The 18916-nt window shown below is 35.8% G+C and overlaps 2 protein-coding genes across 5 annotated transcripts in view; one reads left to right on the top strand and one right to left on the bottom strand.

Moving 5' to 3' along the window:
- The window catches only part of EMILIN2 (elastin microfibril interfacer 2), a 43434-nt gene extending 29751 nt beyond the window's left edge, over nucleotides 1–13683 (top strand). Inside the window, exons 5-8 of one of the 2 annotated variants that reach the window (XM_088131055.1) lie at nucleotides 5382–5852; nucleotides 6942–6977; nucleotides 7811–7936; nucleotides 10105–13683. In XM_088131055.1, coding sequence (XP_087987181.1) covers nucleotides 5382–5852; nucleotides 6942–6977; nucleotides 7811–7936; nucleotides 10105–10442 — 971 coding nt within the window. In that variant the 3' untranslated portion in view covers nucleotides 10443–13683. Of the gene's footprint in view, nucleotides 1–5381; nucleotides 5853–6941; nucleotides 6978–7807; nucleotides 7937–10104 lie in introns of both variants that reach the window. The other variant, XM_088131054.1, reaches the window with a different exon arrangement.
- Nucleotides 13684–14172: 489 nt separating this feature from the next.
- The window catches only part of LPIN2 (lipin 2), a 41537-nt gene continuing 36793 nt past the window's right edge, over nucleotides 14173–18916 (bottom strand). For 2 of the 3 annotated variants that reach the window (XM_007435496.4, XM_025171354.2), the window contains exon 20: nucleotides 14173–17582. In XM_007435496.4, coding sequence (XP_007435558.1) covers nucleotides 17438–17582 — 145 coding nt within the window. In that variant the 3' untranslated portion in view covers nucleotides 14173–17437. The remainder of the gene's footprint in view (nucleotides 17583–18916) is intronic. The other variant, XM_088131056.1, reaches the window with a different exon arrangement.

The following is an 18916-nucleotide window of genomic DNA, read 5'->3' as shown; positions in this document are numbered from 1 at the left end:
ATTTTGTATCTAAGTACTGACTGCTCTTCTAGCTGCTTTACATACAGATATGTGCTTGCTTATAGACTGCTTAATACCACACAAGAATGAGACTGATCTGAACATATCCTTGTTATTCACTGAATAAGCTATAGTGGATTGACACCTGAAATGAGCTTTTCCCTGTTTAATTTATTAACATATTTTATTATTAGGCTGCTTTATCATTAGGCCTTTCAGTGGAGCTGTGTGTGATATAAAGCAACTCTGTGTCAGACATCCAAAAGGCCAAAATAGCATTTAGTGCAAAGTGCTATCACACGGACATATGGAACCTGTCTATTTTTCAGTGTTGCATGTCAGTAGAACATCTGAAGATGAATATCTCTTTAAATTTTATCTCTAAATTTAATGTTTGATCTCTAAACTTCTGCATACATCTGCCTATTTGGTAAGGTTTGTCAGCATTACTGACCAGGGAACCTGGCTCACAGTTCTTTGTATTTCACCTTGTACCAATAGAATTTGTGATTCCTTCTACATCTTTCCTTATTTCCCCCTTGCCAAAGAAAATATATTTTAAGAATTCATAGAATAGTTTGATATAAACCTGAGAATATAATATACATGTTAAATACATAGCATAATGGAAATAAATGCAGTGGTACCTCTACTTACGAACGCCCCTACTTATGAATTTTTTGAGATACAACCAGCTCCGGCCCCAAAATTTACCTCTACTTACGAACTCGCCTCGACTTACAAACCGGATCCGCGGCCATTTTCCGCCCGTTCCACGTGGTCCGTGGCCATTTTCCGCCTGTTCCACGTCCGCGGCCATTTTTCCGCCCGTGCCACGTGGTCCGCGGCCATTTTCCGCCCGTGCCACGTGGTCCGCGGCTGTTTTTCCGCCCATTCCACATGGTCCGCGGCCGTTTTCCGCCCATTCCACGTGGTCCGCGGCCATTTTTCCACCCCTGACACATGGTCCGCGGCCTTTATCCTCCCTGCCGTGTGGTCAGTGGCCGTTTTTCTGCCCCTGACGCGTGGTCCGCGGACGCCGGAACGGATTAACAGTAATTACATTGAACCTTATGGGAAAATTTACTTCGATTTGCGACCAACTCGACTTGCGATCAGAGTCACGGAATGGATTAAGTTCGTAAGTAGAGATACCACTGTACTTTGACCCTCAATATTATATAACAACGTATTTTTATCACTTTAAAATTTCACTCTCCTTCAGATTCCTTTCATGGCATCATGTGACTCTATCTTTCCATCCTCCTACCAATAACATCTCCCTTTTATTCTAGGTCCTGGGTGATTTTTTTCTCTACTCCAATGAGTCTTAAATTTCTTTTCAGAAACTGTACTGGGGGAAGCATGATTTGACCTCTTGTTCTTGCACACTACTATGAATTACATCATGCCTTCCATAGTTGTGAAAGTCACATGGGTGGATTGTTTTTCTTGGCACATTAAATGGCAACTCATCTCATATCCATCTCTTCCTTGTACTGGAAAACTAAGAACTAATTTCCATGCACTGTAACAGACACAAGGGAGACATATGCAATTTTATATGTGTATCTCTTTCAAAGCATATAGTGGAAAGTAATCTGACGATACCTATATTAAAAATTGGAACAACTTGGAGAAGCTTTATGGTTACCCCTTAAAAGTTGTCCTTCAATCTGGGGCAAATGCAATGAAGTGAAAATATGTGAAAGAGACAGAATGGGGGCACTTATCTATAAAAGTTTGTCTTTGTGTCTCTTCCTTTTAAAATTTCAGTTAACTGGAGACAGGAGAGAAGATTATTTAAAGAGAAAATAATTGATAAATATGTATTGTCTTAATAATTAATGCATCTTAGAAATGAGAGTCTATTTGGTATGGTTAACACACACTGCATGTAAGAGGAACTGTATTAGCAAATTTTCAGAATTATGAAAATTAAAGGTACAATCAGATGGCACCATGGCTTATCTGAGATTGTAGTGACAATTGTGGGTAAAAGCAAACTAAAATTTTTGTTGTCAGAGGTATTCTGGAACAGTTTTGGGGGTGCCCAGGGTGCTGCTGCCAGGGAAGAATAAACACTTAATCCTTTCATACAAACACTCTCACACAATATTGAATTTTCTCCCATAGCTAATTGTGCTCATTTGGCTGGGATGATACCATTTGAGTTTAAATATTCCAAACATTTTCAGCAGTTATAATAAGATGTATGCATGTGCATAAATAAGGAGTGGATCTTAGGTGGATGGATAGGAAGGGCATGGAAGAAGAGGAAAGAAGTGAAAAATGAAAGTGAAGATTAAATAATAGCAAAAAAAAATACAAGACCTATATGAAAAAACAGAAAATAGATTTTTATTTTTTTTATTTTATTATTAAATTTATATGCCACCCATCTCCCCCTGAGAGTGACTCTGGGCGGCTTACAATTAAAACTGCATGATGTCAACTCTACTTGTAGAACATCCCTTGGTTTCCTCTTTTCTCATGTTGTTCTTTTCTCTGCCTTTGTAGCTTCATCCCTTCCTGGGAGATGCCCACTTCTATAATACCTGCATGGATGGAGTGTTTCTGGATGAGATTAATCTTTCAATACATTGAATGTATAGAAAGAGGACATTAAAGCTGCATTGAATGAAGTGAAAAGAATTTTATTACAGAGTGCCACAAATGTATGTGGAGTGATAGTAATGGGAATTATAAAAATGGATGCTTGATGAAAGAAGTGTGCTTCTGCCCTCTTTTACACATGGGAATGAGAATTAGATATATCAGAAACATAAAAGTAAGTTGAATGCAATTGGAATGGGGTTCTTAAGATTGTATGGTAAAATAGAGCAGAACTGAATTGAGTACAAAAGTATAAAAAGTCCATTGAGATGATTTGGTCATATAGAGAGAATGAATAAGGATCAAATCACAAAAAAGATATATGAAGGACGAATGAATGAGTTGAGAGGAAAGAAGATGACCAAGGAATCTGAAGTTAAATGGAATTGTTGAGATAGGCAAAAAAACAATGTAGGCAGCAATGGATGAATGTGGCAGAAGTAGGCATGGTTTGCAAGGCTAAGATGTGGAAAAGTATAGTGAATGTTGTTGATACAAAGTAGTTTTAGCTGTTTCCTTTTTTTTTTCCTTGTGCTTTTAATTTCTTTGGCTTACAATTTTTTAGCCCTGATTATAGGTATATATGAATGTAAGAATGTTTTATAACACCACTTCAAACAATTATTGCTAGTTATTTCCCTTAACTAATGTTTAAAAAAAACTATGTAGTTTTAACCTAGCATGAATTAAAATAAGAAAATATTGCTATCTGTGGCCCTACAATAAATCCTACTTGCTCTATTTTTTTTAGATTTCTTTAATTAAAAATAATTTTTCATGCAAACTTACAGTCTCCCTTCTTAACTGCACATGCTTTTAATATTTATATTGGCTTAGCACAGAACAAAGCAGCACAACTGCAAACATGGGAAGTACGTGTACCATTGTTTTCACTGTTTGACAGCAGTGTTAAGAATATGATAAAATAATTTGAATACTAATAAGAACTGATATATTAAGATGTACCCTGAATACCTTTTTGCAAAATTAGACTTTTTAAGAAACTGAGTCTTCTATCTGATAATAATTTAATAATTTAATTGTGAATAAAGTTGATTGAACTCAGTATGATTTCTTTTGAGTAAACATATGAAAGTTTGTGCTTTGAGATTGCTACAGAAGTGAAAGATACCTATCTGTAAAAATGGTAACATAATATTAGATGTTTTCAGCTGGACTGAAATAATGTATGTGAATCAAGAAGATTGAAAGGAAATTGTGGATTATAGCCAACATTATATGGCTGGACTTCTGTTTTACCCCAATTGGTAGAGCTACAAGATTTGGGCTGTCACAATTTGGATGAAATAGTATTACCATTTAGATGGCAGTAAAGAGATACAGAAAACAAACTCATTTCGGCCATCTAGTGGTAATGCTATTTTTGCTGCCCTAATCTAGTTGTCCTGCCCATTCATTCCCTTTCTGATCCTTTGGGCATCACCCAAATGCCATCTAGGAGGGCTCTTCCAGTCCTCAGAGCAAATTTGATGGATGATTGTAAGAGTTTCTGCTCAAACTTTCTGCTCAAAGATACTTTTTTGTCAGCATGTGGACAGCATATAGTCCTCGCTTAGCAATCACAGTTAGGATCAGCAATGTGGTTGCTACGTGATGTGGTCAAAATCACGTGACCACAACAGGGCTTACAACCTTACTTCTTCAGTCATTAAGCAAAATGACATGGTCACTAACTGAAAAATCATGTGATCACAACTTACAATTTTACTTCCACCTTCCATACTGTACAGTATTACCCTGTTGGTTGCAAGTGAAAATGCATGCCTGTTGTGAAGCACATGAATTGTGATCATGTGACTGAGGGATGCCCCCCTGTCTGCACTCCCTACTGTACCCACCCATGTTTGCCCATGCTCCCTAATGCCTGCCCGTGGCACTTACCTACCCACCTGCAGCACCCATCTGCCTGTTCACACTCCCTAGTGCCCACCCATAGCTCTCATCCACCAGCCTGCTTACTTGGGACTCCTGCCTCTTCCCACATTGTGATCATGTGAGGTCCTCGCTTAAGCACCCACGTCCTGGAACTGCTGGGATTGCCATCGCTAAGTGATGTGGTCATGTGACATTGGATTTTATGACTGCATTACTTAGCGATGGAAATTCAGGTCCCAATTGCCACCGTAACAAGAGGACTACCTGTATCCGGTTTCTCATCTGAAAAAATCCTAGATCTCTTGATGAATAACTGTGGTTCATTGGTTGCTTGATGTGGTCCTTTCATTATAAAATAGAAGTATATGATTAGCCTTGTAGTTCTGCATTATAATTTTAATTGTAAGGTTCGTAGACCTGAATCTCAGAAAATCCAGAACCAGGAATTCAGGCAGAGGCTCTTAAAAAGAAAACAGCTCTTTAATCGGCCGAGTGAATAGCTGGGTGGGCAGCAACCCAAAACACGGGCAGCGAAAGTTCTGGGCAGCTCCACACCAACAAGATTCCAAACACAGTTTTTATAGCATTGCAAAGACAATAGATTGCAACTAATAAGGCAGTTTAAGGCAGATTGAACCAGTGTTCCCCCCTTTACCCTTAAGACCTTTCCCCTGCGCTCTCCCCCCTCAAGGTCTTCTGTGTACGTGTCCTTCAGATAGTTTCTTCCTAGCACAAGCAAAATACAGAGGCAAGATAGTGAGAGCTAGGCTAAGAAAATCCCCCCCCCTTCATAATGTTATAGTTACTTCATAAATACGTTCATTTTGATAAATTAATGTATCTAACTGGAAGATTTTGCATATCTTTAGATGAAAAACCATCTGTGTTGCTACCAAAGGAAACACAAGAAAGAACTCCTCAGCCACAATCAGATCCAAGAAAACCATTACAGTCATCTCAGCCAGGCAAGTTTCCAGCACCATCACAACCAAGGACTTCCGTACAGTCACAAACAGAGGTGTATCTGCAACCATCACAACCCCAAATACCAGTACAAATTCCAGAACTAAGAATACCTCTGCAGCCATCACGTCCACAAGTAATTATACAGCCACCATTGCAAGGAATACCTCTTCAGCCATCAGATGCCAGAATTGCAATGCAGCCATCAAAACCAGGATTATCTTCTTTGCCTGGATCAAGTGGGTTATTGATGGAAGCTGGACAGGCAGGCCCTCCTGGTACGCTTCTAATGTCAGGAAGAGGACGACCAAAAAGAATAGATGGGCAGGATGGCCAGAATAACATGCTTATATCTGAAGGATACGCAGGAGCACCAGGTGAGGAAATTAGCATTTTGAACTCTGTGATTAGTACTTTCAAGTCACTGATGAAATCTAGGTTATACTGGTTGTAATATGGTGTTCAGATACTATGTGAAAAAAATTGCATTGAATGTCATCAGTTTGGATTAAGCATAGATGCAAATGGCCAATGTCATCCTATAAAAAGGTGTTAAATGGGAAGCCATACTTACATTTGACCTGAAGTAAATGTGTACGTGTGTGTGTGTGTTTAATAACTAAACCCTGGAAATTAATTTCACTTCCCAGTATAAGTGTGTTTAGCTGGGTTTCCAGCCATTTCACCTTGCATTCTTTCAACAAGCCATTTTGTTTTCTGTTTTGCTATGTATCAAATTATTTTTAACGTTCCATAGCTCAGTCCTCATTAGGATATTTTGGGGAAGTTTACCATTATTATTTTAAAGTTTTTGTCTATGAATACTAATGAAAATCTCAGGATACTTAAGTATACTTATATCCCCCCTTTACTTTCCCAGTGACCCTTTGGGGGTCCAGTTTCATGAGTTTTAACTGCTGAGTTTACTATCAAAGGAGATTATCACTTTATTATCACTTATCAGAATGGACAACAGATACAAATGGAATACAAAGAAAGTTGTAATTAGCATTACTATGGTTTCTGAATAACAGTCTGGAGTTCGTATCTGCCTAAATCCATTAATAGGGGAGTAATTCCTCCTGTACCTCAGGAGTAGGAGGTTACTTGGAGTTAATCAACGGTAAGGAGGAGAAACTGCATGATTTCAGCACAATCTGCTATTAACACTGGCCCAGCCTGAACACAGGTTAACTATATCCTTAATTGCTGTTTTGCTGAGAAAGGATAGAACTTTTCTCACTCTCTCTCCCCCTCCCCTCCTTCTCTGTGAAATCACCCTATAGCAAAAGGGAATGTTCTAGTTACAGCTGTCCAAATTCATTTTAAATAGCAGTTCTCAAATCACTAAGTTTGAAAGGACTACTCCAAAAAATTATCTGTAGGCTACACTAGTAAAATGGGACAGAGAGAAGAGAATAATAGTTTTTAAAATATTTTTTTTCATATATGCTCTTATTTTATAGGTTATCCAAAACCACCAAGACCTCCATCTCCACAAGGTAAGCTGTTGCTCCTCTTAATTTCTTGAACCTGATTTCCACAATATACTTGCTAATATCTTGAAACTATTTATGCCATAAATACTATTTCTAGAAATGTTATCTGGAGAAATCTTGTTGAGAAAATAGGTCTTTTAACATAATTTCAAAATATGAAATTGATCTTGTACTGTACTTAAGGGTAATGGAAGCAAGTGGAGAGAAAAATGGATACCTACTTACTGCTTTCCTTTTATTTACAAAGAAAGTTTGCAATATTCTTTGTTATCCTGTCAAAGTGTAGTTCAGACAGTAATGTTGAAAATGGATATATGGCAAAGCAGCTTGGAAAATAAAATCTGAATGTGATATTATATATGTGTAAAATAATGGGGAATGAGATTTATAAATGTGTTTTTTTTCTTTTAAGCATGCAAAAAATGGCAAATAGGCTTTTACCCAGGTGTAGAAACATACAACATATAAAACCAAGGTCTGTTAAACCAAGGTCTGTTAAATCAAAGACTTGCTATTTATTATTATTCCTAATGCTGGTGCCTAGAATCTTTGGATTTGTATAGATTTGCATCCTGTCTTAAACAGGCAGCCAAAGATTGATTGGCACATTTTATTTTATACAGTATATATACACACACACACACAATTATGTACACACCAATATATTCCTTTGAGAGTGGCTCTGGAGGTAATATCCAAGGCTTTGCATGCAGACATGGGGCTTATTTCTAATTTAAGGGGAAAAAATAGTTATAAGACAAATTCAGCACTGTTTGTTTTGCATTAATATTTTTCTTAAACATATTTAAATTATATTCACTTTTCCATTTTAGTAGGAGCTATTACTTCTTTGGTATCTTTCTCTGCTGGCCTCACAAGGAAGCCTTTCCCTAAAGATGTGGGTGTGATACGTTTTAACAAAGTCCTTGTAAATGATGGAAATTATTATAACCCTAACACAGGTAAGGGACAAGGAGCAGGCTGGGCCTTTAATTTGGAATTTACTTGGAGTGTTAATAAATTACAATAGTGGACTTCAATTATTCAGATTAAAGATTCACATTTAATTTTCTGATACTTTATATTTTTCCATCTTTCTGGATTTGTTGCTCAGGTTTTTGGTATCATTATACACATGGTTTGTTCTGTTGCAAATAGCCGCTACAGCTTGAAGGGTAGAGGGGTGTAGCTATTTCACAAGTAGATATAATTTTACTCCAGGGAAAAGATCAGTAGCAGACTTGGGCAAGTTTGCAAAAATCTTTTGTGGGGGAAAGACAGCTTTCTGCTTTCATTTTATTTATGCCATATGCACAGTTATTTATGCTACAGTCAGGAATAGATATGGACATCGCTTTCTCTAAGTATCAAAATACCACACAATAGGGTTACTACGCAATCAGTTATTCTACAGACTCTCAACTGTTTCAGTTTCTTCAAGCTGTATATTTTCTATTTCTCTCTGCAGTTTATATAGTACATCACAAGCAAGTAATGCAGAAATATCTTGATTTAAGCCAGTTAATTTCCACTAAGTATGGGAAGCAATGCAGCCATACAGTATGGAGTTTTCTTTTTTCCCCCTCATCAGATTGGTTCACATAGTATTGCTGCATTGGCTTAAATTCTACTGGATTCAAAAGCATAAACAAACCAAGTTAAATTAGGGCCTATAAATCCTGAAAATTAAGTCAAGATTATAATTTTATATTCTGGCCAGAATGACCAGAATGTCATTCTAATGGCAGAAAGTGAAGAAGAACTAAAGAGCCTCTTGATGAGGATGAAAGACGAGAGTGCGAAAGCTGGCTTGAAACTCAACATTAAAGAAACTAAGATCATGGCATCTGGACCCATTAATTCCTGGCAAATAGAAGGGGTAGAAATGGAAGCAATAACAGACTTCATTTATTTGAGCTCCAAGATCATCGCAGACGGAGGCTGCAGCCATGAAATTAAAAGACGCTTGCTCCTTGGGAGGAAAGTTATGGCAAACCTAGACAGCATATTAAAAAGCAGAGACATCACCTTGCTGACAAAGATCTGCATAATCAAAGCTATAGTTTTTCCAGTAGTAATGTATGGGTGTGAGAGCTGGACCATAAAGAAGGCTGAACGCCAAAGAATTGATGCCTTTGAACTGTGGTGCTGGAGAAGACTCTTAAGAGTCCCTTGGATTGCTAGGAGGTCAAACCAGTCAATCTTAAAGGAAATCAATCCTGACTGCTCATTGGAAGGATTGATAATGAAGCTCAAGCTCAGATACTTTGGTCACCTAATGCAAAGAAAGGACTCTGTAGAAAAGACCCTGATGCTGGGAAAGGTTGAAGGCAAAAGGAGAAGGGGATGGCAGAGGATGAGATGGTTAGATAGTATCACTGAAGCAATGAGCATGAAACTGAACAAACTCGGGGAGGCAGTGAAGGACAGGAACGCCTGGTGCAATATGGTTCATGGGGTCACCAAGAGTCAGACACAACGACTGAGCAAAAACAACAGAATGACCAGTTCTGAAGTATTGAGGATTTTTTCTTGTGGTTCCCCTTTAGGCAGTTTAGTGCATGGGTGGTCTTCTTCTATCCTGCATCCCTGGGGAATTCTTACTGCTTTCAAAACATTCAGCCAGGCCTTTTGAATTGTATTGATTGCTAGTTTTAGTGTGTTTTAATTTAATTTTAATTTTACTTTAGACCTTTTGCTATCTGAGTGACTATGGGCAGAAAGTTGGGGTATAAACTGAAATAAAGTATTTTAACATTTCAGACTTCTCAGGATGATGTTGCATCATTGATTAAGTCCATCTGTTCTAACCAAAATTGAGCACGTAATGAGAGCCATTTTTCCTCTTGATATCCTTACTACAAGTAGCAAAATGGAAGCGTATTAGTGGAATATTCACTAGCATTAGATAAAATTGCTCTATTTGCATTCCTCTCTTTGTGCTTGGGAGCTGCAATGAAATCGTTTGGCTGAATTCTGCATTACTAGGTCCAATAAAACATGAAAGCTTCACAGTAAAGCTGTAATGTTGTATTTGCATGTGTGGAGTAAATTTCAATGAATATGCACTTGTCCTGTCATAAGAATTAAAGGGTGCCTTATTTTATTTACTGGTACAACTTTTTTGCAGGCATTTTTACATCTCCATATGAAGGTCGTTACCTGATCACAGCTGTTCTAGCTCCTGAGAGAGATGAATACATTGAAGCTGTGCTGTCTGTTTCCAATTCAAGTGTTGCTCAGCTCCACACAGCTGGCTACAGGAAAGACCTGCTTGAATATCACAAATCAAGATCAGGCAAACAGACTTGTGGTGGAACTGGGGCTTTTCATCTTGTTCTTCACCTCAGAGCAGGCGCAGAAGTAAGCATTGTAGTTACTGGGGGCAAGCTAGCCTATACAGATTCTGATGAAATGTATTCTACATTCAGTGGAGTATTTCTGTACTCAAAAATTTCTCAGGCCTGAGCAGAAGATAGGTAAATTGAACCTGAAGAAAATAACTAATGAATTGAGAAGTGTTAATGTGCCTCTTTCCATTTTTTTCCTTAGGAATTTGGCTTAAGTGCTGCCCTTATATGAACCTGTGTTCCTTCTCCAATTTGTCTTTTATTTAATAGAGTATGGATATTTATGTATACCAAAACAAAGCTATATATAACTAGGTCATATTATAAAATGTTCAGAATACATACTTTGCAACATTTGGTAATATCTGGGAGAACTATGGTGACAGTCCTGTAATGGAACTTTATTCAAATTTCTACATATGCTGTTCTTACAAAACAATACCTTTGATATCTTTAACCTTTGATTAATCTTTAAGGTTAATTGCTGCCTTGTTGAATACCAAGCTAAATCCAAAAAAGCAAGAGAATTCTTGGAAGCTTGGTATTCAGACAAGGCAGCAATTAACAGACACATAGAGATAAACAGCATCTACATACTATTCAAAAGAGACAAAAGACCAGAAGATCGCCTCACCAGCAATCATCACCCAGATAAGCAGAGGTTACCACCAGGCACACAGTCAAGCAGTAAACATATGCTAATCAAGGAACTACCAGAGGAGCAAAACAAAACCCCCACCCCACCCCACCCCACCAGCACTGGCAAGGCATGCCACAGTATATAAATATAGAGCAAACCCCAACCCATTTTAGCACTGAAGATGTTACCTAGCCGGGTAATGAAACATTTGCAAGAAAAGAACCAAGCTCAGAGAACCCCAAGGACTCCACAGTTCAACCCTGAGCTACACATACTCGCCTCTATTGGTGTCTTTAATTGTTTCTATCAACTCTTTCTCATGCACTCTTTTTATTAGCTTCTATTAGCTATTGGGAGTTACACAGTAGTATTGATCATAGGGATACTTTGCATACAATTTAAAAGGTATTTCATCTGTGGAGTCCTTGGGGTTCTCTGAGCTTGGTAGGGGGGTATTTCATCCCCATACAGATTTCATGAGATTTAGCTATCACACAAAATCTGAAGATCTAGTGAAGGGACACCCATCATTGACTTCCAAAATTAAAAGTGGCTGAGATTTTGGGAGATAGTCAAATCTCATGAAATCTGTATATATTCACTTGAACTCTCATGAAGTTTTGGTCATTTGCATTTCTAAAAAATAAGAGCATCCTGTTGCTTGAAGGCTGTAGACCACTTATCTCATTCGAGGATGGGGAACTTGATTTCTCTTCCAAGGACACCACTTCATCTTGGATATCTATCATGGCCCATAGGCCAATGCTGAACACAGCAAGAGCCAGAAATCTATAGACTGTCTTCTTTTCTACCTCTTACCTTCTTTTTAATGTGTTCTGTCAGAAAGGGGACAGAATACTTCCAGATGGCTTTTAAAATTCAGCTTAGACCCATTTTTCCATTCCTGAGCTAGCTGTTGATCATTGCAACAACTATGTAATTAGGCTTATTGTCCCTCATGTGAGGCTGAAACTGAGATGTTGGCATGCATGACTTCATATACAGTCATATAGTCTGTAAACTATAGTTTATAGCTTTGTAATATGAAACCGGCCATTATAAATCATGGCATATAGCTTGTGTGACTCTGGTCAGTTGTGCTTCATTTAACACACTTGATTAAATAAACACAACAGTTGTGAATCTAACATATTTATTGCCTATATCTAGTGTGCCTAACACAAAAGAAAGACAAAAATTAAGGATTTCATCCTCCATAGCTATCTCATTCATGTTAATACTGAGATTTGTACAGAATTGTTTTAATTTTTTCAAAATTCTCATTCCCTTCTGTCAGCTTTCTTCCAATTCTACATTATCTGAAACCATTTTTAAAAAATGTATCTGATATTTGCACCATCTTCTACAATTCTTATAGTAAATGTTTTCTTTTTTCCAGGACTTATTTAACTTTTTAGTAACTTAAAAGTTCACAGGAGAACACAAACTGTATTATTCATTGATGTGAATTATTTTTATAGCAGACAATGATAATAGCAGCCTGCCAAATAAGTTTTTTTGTTTTACTTTGTAAGTTACTAATGATGCTAAGAAAAGTTGCATATGAACTAGACTTATGAAGTATTTCTCATTAATCTCCTTCCTTGAGGTCTCAGAAATAGTTATGCCTTTATTTCATTGTCCCGTGAGCCGTCCCCTGAAGAATTGTTTCCAAGCAACATAAAGCAAACTTCCTCCTGAAAGCTGAGCTCATTTTTAAACTGATACATATGTAGAAAAATGTTTTCTAGCCACAAGACTTTAAGCATTCTTATTTTCTTTAGAATTTTATGAAAACATATAATTATTAAATTGTTCATTTTTTGAGTTCACCCAAGTGGTTACAAACGTGAAGCAGAATAATCACCACCTCATAATAAATTACTAGTTTTCAGTTTTACCATTTCACTTGGACCTACTTCAAGCTGATAATTTTCATTTTTCAAAAAATTAAAGTTAAATGCTATCAGACAGTCATAAGGGCTTAAGAGCACTTAACTACAGCACTACATATTTTAGAAAGATTCATGTGACACAATTATTCATTGTGAACAGATGCATTGTTTAACATTTGGAGATAATTAGCAGCTTTTAAAGAATCAGAAAAACCCTCAATTACTTCCACATTAAGAAACAATATTACCTTTCAAATATCATAGGACTAGTTGAATAAAACCCGGAAGTGCACTGTTTGCCCAGGCTGCTAACTTATCATTGCTTTCAATAGATGGGCCTGTTAATATTTACCACACATTTGTAATTCTCAAATTTGTTTTTGTATGAATGTTTTCCAATTTTGTAAGCAATTTTGGCAAAATGAGTATGCATCAGTTTGTAGTTTGTCTTCCACCAAATTGATTCTGCATATGATTGTTCGGTTCTTCCTTTACAAATGAGTGCATTCAAAACTAGAGCAATGTTTAAGTATTTAATGGTATCAAATGCTTATTTTCAATTGGATATTTGCTGCTGGTTAGACAGTATACCTTTAATGAAGAAAAAGTTCCCATCTCCCTTTTATCATCCCACTTTTTTTTTTTTCCCAGTCCAGTCTCTTCACCTTTTTCCTCAATACTTTGAGTTTCTCTTCATATTCTATGTGCTTTATGCAGCTCACATTCCACAACATTTCTGGGAAGTGTGAAAAGCAAACCACTTTATACTGTTTTCACCATAGTTTTCAAACCTTTGCATAAAATATAGCGTAGCTGAATTCTTATTGATGTTTCTTGGACTCATTTCTTGGATAGCCAAAAATATTCTATTTATTGTACATGGCAATAAAACATTATAAAATTCAAAAGGGTTCACAAACTTTTAAGTACTACAGATATTGCTATTCCAGCTATAGAAATCAGTTTTTCAGTAAAGCATGTTGTATCGAGTTATTTTGGGTTGCAAAAATCCAATTAGCTGCTAGATGGCAGCAAATATATACAGGAAACCGTAACATCTGGATTTTTGCAATTCAGATTTGGTAGCTCTAATATTGTTTGCAAGTACTGTTTGAGTGGTTGCATGCTTAACACTGCCGAAGGATTAAATCATTACTTAAACTTATCCTGAGATTCCAGTTTTTATATTTCTATTACACAGTGACAAATATGCCAAAACTAATAAAACTGCCAAACAATTGCATAAGCTATAGAATACAGCACCCAGTTACAATTTTTTTAAGTGCAACAGCTAGGACTATGGACTATTTTCATATAATGGCAATAGCTGTATTCTTATTTGGTTCCTCAGCAAAACAAAGTAAGGTTTTAACTCACTACACACTGATTTTTCATTCTCTTGTCCTGTCCAGACTACATGATACTCTAGAGTTCATCCTCCTGGATTCAGAATTGAACTCTTTATCCCCATTTCTATGATTATCAGACTATTGCTCATTTTAAAGAAATAAGACACTTAGAAGCAATTTTATTGTAAACTTTATTAAACAATATGACATGACTTTTTTCCCCTAATACATCCAGTTTTTACCAAAAATCACTGTTCTGGAATGTTTATTAATTAATACGTAATGAAATTAACATCAAAGAAAAAAAACCCCAAAAACACAGTTAACTAGAATGTTCTAAAGAGTTTTCTTCCTTGCAATCTGAACTGATCAAATGTAGAACTTGTGTTTAAAAAGTTTCTCAAAATTTTGTTGGTTAACAAAACCAACTTTCTTAGCTGCAAGGTCAGAAAAACATGTTATCACATATTTTTTATTGTATTTGCCATTCTTTTAAGATCTGTTAGCAGTACTTTACACACACTCATAATCAGTCTATGTATGATACATCATACTAATTGAAGGCATTTAGAGTTACCCAATTCTGAGTCATGTAATTTAGTGAAATGTTAAACAATTTTCCAAATGAGGATACATGTTTTCAACTAGTATATTAACAGTAACAGGTTTTTTTTTTAAACCCATCTATTCTTCTGTATATTTTTGTACATTCTTACTGAAATACATTCTGTTCTCCAAACAGCCTGAACAGAGAAGTAAGAAATCTGAGCTTTGTCTGGCAATACAAAACAGCAACTTTTTTGGGGGGGGGGGCTGGTTTATGTTTTTCTAAAACTGCAGAGATTTAGACCAAGATTTTCAGCTCCTTACTTAAAGATTGCAATATTTATTTATTCCAATTAAATAATTTGACAGGTGCAGCAGTTCATTATATTCCTGAAGTAAAAGCAATTACACTTAAAAACACAGACTGACATAGTAAATAAACACAAATGTCCATTTCTTTCATAGAAAGAATTAGCTTACATGTACTTATCCAAAACAGAAATAGTACAAGTATTGTTTCCCAACCCATCAGTATCTGCTACCAGGAAATAGATTAAAGACGAGCTCTATCAGAAGGTAAATACTGAGACAAAGTTTATCACTGGCCAGCTCTAGAGTCACAGAGGTAAAATCCAAACTTAATATGTAATTGTCTGATACTACTATCCAGAAAGGGTTCAGTAGATAATAAACAATCACAATGTTAAGAAATGTGTATTCATTGCAAATGAAAGGCATATTTGGATCAGGATGACTCGAGCACTTGTTAAATTTAACAAAGAGCAGAATTCTGAGTGCATATAACTCTATAATGGAATTCTTCTTTGAAAAGCAATTTGGAAATTCTCAATATTCAAAAATAAGCCATAGGTTTTCTCTACTCCAGCCACTTTATCACAAAAAAATTAACTTCAGATGACTTTATCGTGGCCTTAAGGATTCACTTTATCAAAATGAATTTATGAATCATTACTGAAGTACAAAATAAATCACATTGCCCTTTGCAATGTAGAAGAAACATGACCACAACTTTTAACTTTAGAGGATGTTTTACTGAATTTTAATCTAGGAAAATGCTTTATCAAATATGAAAATGATTAAGTTCAATATACTAATGAATTTGATACAATTGGCTGTGACTGATCAGAATTATATAATCTGAGCATATACTGAAAACATTATTTTGTTAATCTTCCAATTAGATGTACATTTGTTTCAACTATACTACAGTGCAGCCCAATCACTGTTTATTTCATTGGTGTTAAGAATCTGTACACTAAGTATAATAGTGTAAAAAAAAAAAAGCCAGACCTTGAATTTCTAATTTTCTTAGATACATTTTCTATACAAATTCAGTAGAAAGTAAGCCATTCCTTCTAACACTGTGAAAGAGCTTGCTTAGCCCAATTTCACTGAGAATTAACATAAACACTACTGCCAACTCAACATAAACTCAAATCAATAGCAAACCTGATGGTTCAGTTTAGTAATTCATACCTGCAGAGAATATGTAGCCTTAATCCATTTACATATGTTTCAGGGTGTCCAGAAAAAAACACCCATTCACAAGTAGTCCCTGCATTTATGTCTGTCCATTCTTAAAATCTGAGCTAAACTTTAAGATATTTTTTTAAAATTATATTGCTGGGACACAAGGATAAAAACTTGCTAAATCTGCTGTATTATCTATAGACATTTCCATTAATAGATATGTGTAGCAGTGAAAAACAGGTGAGAGAACGTAAGACAACTGGCTGCTTAATCCAGAACTTCAGTTATTTTTAGATTTACTGTGCAGCTAATATAAAATATTTAATCATAACTGACATTTATAGCTGTTTCAAAATAATTCACCGATCTGCACTTTTTTTTAATCAAATTGAAAAACCCTGATACAGAGGTCCTGAAAAGCAAAATAGTAGTCCCAGTTTTAAAAATTGGCTATATGCATTGCCTTTTACTTAGAAAACAAGTTTATCCCTGAATGTTTTCTGTATACATTGCCTAGTAATTTTTCCATCATACTAAACTGAATGTTATTAAGAAATGGCAACAATCCCCATTTTACAGCAAAGAAGTTCTTACCATTCTGTAGACTTTAAATTTCACATAGTAGCTTACAAAAGAAAAAAGTGCTGCAAGTAAAAGCTCAGGCAGCCCTATCACACTGTGTAGGATTTAAACAACTGCTAAAGGCAAACCATCTTTAAGCTGTATTAAAAATAGCATTTCTGCTTTGATTCTCTTTTTTTCATAGATGTAGAGAAATCGAGTACCTTACCCATTAATGGTTACATTCTTAAGACATATAGAGAACTGAATGAGATTCTCAGTTGTTGCATCTAAAACAACCTAAATGCTATTTTAAGTACTACCCAGAATTCTTATAGCAGGCCAAACATAAATGCTACTATGACTTCCACATTTTTTGTTTCATATATACTTGAAGATGAAAAGCTAATGGTGTTTCCTCCATTTTCCTTCACTTGATAATCTGCTATTTCAGAAGTTATTTTTCCAGTATCTTAAAAAAAAAAAGAGTAAGCTTGAGTAAAGAACAAAGGAAATAGCTTTTCATTTCATTGGTTTGTATCAACGAATGGCTCTTCCTGCATTTAACACGTATGGTACCAAAAAGGTATAGTGACCTCTCCAGAAAGAAGTTCTGTGTGAGTAATGCTGTTTAAGCTAAATCTTCCATATTCACTTCAGGAAGCAGTTCTCTCCAATAGCAAAAGGAGCTGAATTCTGGGCATGCAAAAGCAGAACTCTGTTCTTTATTAAGCAGTGGAAACAAATGTTCCACAAGTTCATTTAATCTGTAATACCTGTATTCAAAGTAAATTAGAAAAACATTAATACATAATCCTTATTTTATAGCACAATATCATATATACTTACTCTGAAGTGTGCCCCACTAAGTTTAACTCTGCTTACACAAAGGATAACAGTGACATTCCAGCCTTAACAGATGCTAAATTCTTTTTTTATATATTTTATTGAAAATTTTAATTACAATAGTAAAAATAAATACAAACTAAACTCCGAAAAAGCAAAATTAAAAGTGCAAAGAAAAAAAAGATAAAGGAAAAAAGAAATATATAGAAAAGACAGGAAAAAAAGTTACGAAGAAGTGGCTTCTAATATTCTTAACAGCAGTCATAAATGCATTTATATTTACCCTCTCCCTCTAAGGGCACATCATAATTTCCTTCTTTCCATAATCTACCCTTTTCAATAATCAAATCCAAAAATCACAAGTTCATTTTTTTTTCAGGAAAAAGTCCATAAGGGGTGTTCAGTCACTAATAAATGTAGCAGCTGATCTTTCTCTAAGCAAACTTGTTAATTTTGCCAACTCTGCTAGTTCCATAATCATCTCCACCCATTACTCCATTGTGGGTATTTCAAAGTCTTTCCATTTTTGTGCATATAATAGTCTCACAGCAGTAATCATATATAAGAATATTCTTTCATGGCTCTTTTCTATTTGTCCATTAATCCCAGCAAAATAAAGATCTGGTTTTGGTTGAATATTAATTTTTAAAATTCGTTGTATCATTGTGTATATTTGAACCCAAAATTTTCTAGCTTTTTTACAAGTATACCAGGCATGATAAAATGACCCTAACAAATGCTAAATTCTAATGTCTGTTTCCACATATGTGAACACAGTGTTCACAAAGTGAACACAGAGTATTGACCAAACTATTTATTATTCAAAATTGCAAAGACTCACAATCCTAGAACTCAAGATAACAGTAAGGTGAAACAGCTTCCCCATTGCCACCATGGAGGTAGATACTATATGTAGAGATTTATTATAGGTACCTAAAGTGAATTTAGAGAAACCATTTGAAAAAGTTCAGACACAAGTTAAAGGAAAAGCAACAATCTAGATCTAGATTCTCTCTAGGCAGAGAGAATCAAAAACCTGGAAAAACCAGGCATCAGAACCAATCAGAAGCAGGAAGATTCCTCTCTCCCAGGCTTTTAAAAGGGGAGGGGGGCCAAATCTATTTTGTCTTTGCTTTGTGCTTTTCTCTCACAGGTGGAAGAAGCATTTATTTCTCAGTTGGCTCAAAGTCATGTAGGCAGTGTCCTAATTTCCACCAAGCTGGGACCTGGAAATCCAGGAAACATGAAGCAATTTAGGAACAAC

This window comes from Python bivittatus, unplaced genomic scaffold (genome assembly GCF_059951505.1).
Source record: "Python bivittatus isolate LINGU-HERP-01145 unplaced genomic scaffold, Pbiv_v1 ctg000840_np1212, whole genome shotgun sequence".
Lineage (NCBI taxonomy): Eukaryota > Metazoa > Chordata > Lepidosauria > Squamata > Pythonidae > Python > Python bivittatus.
The sequence above is the reverse complement of the archived record's forward strand: the minus strand, read 5'-3'. Positions and strand labels throughout refer to the sequence as shown.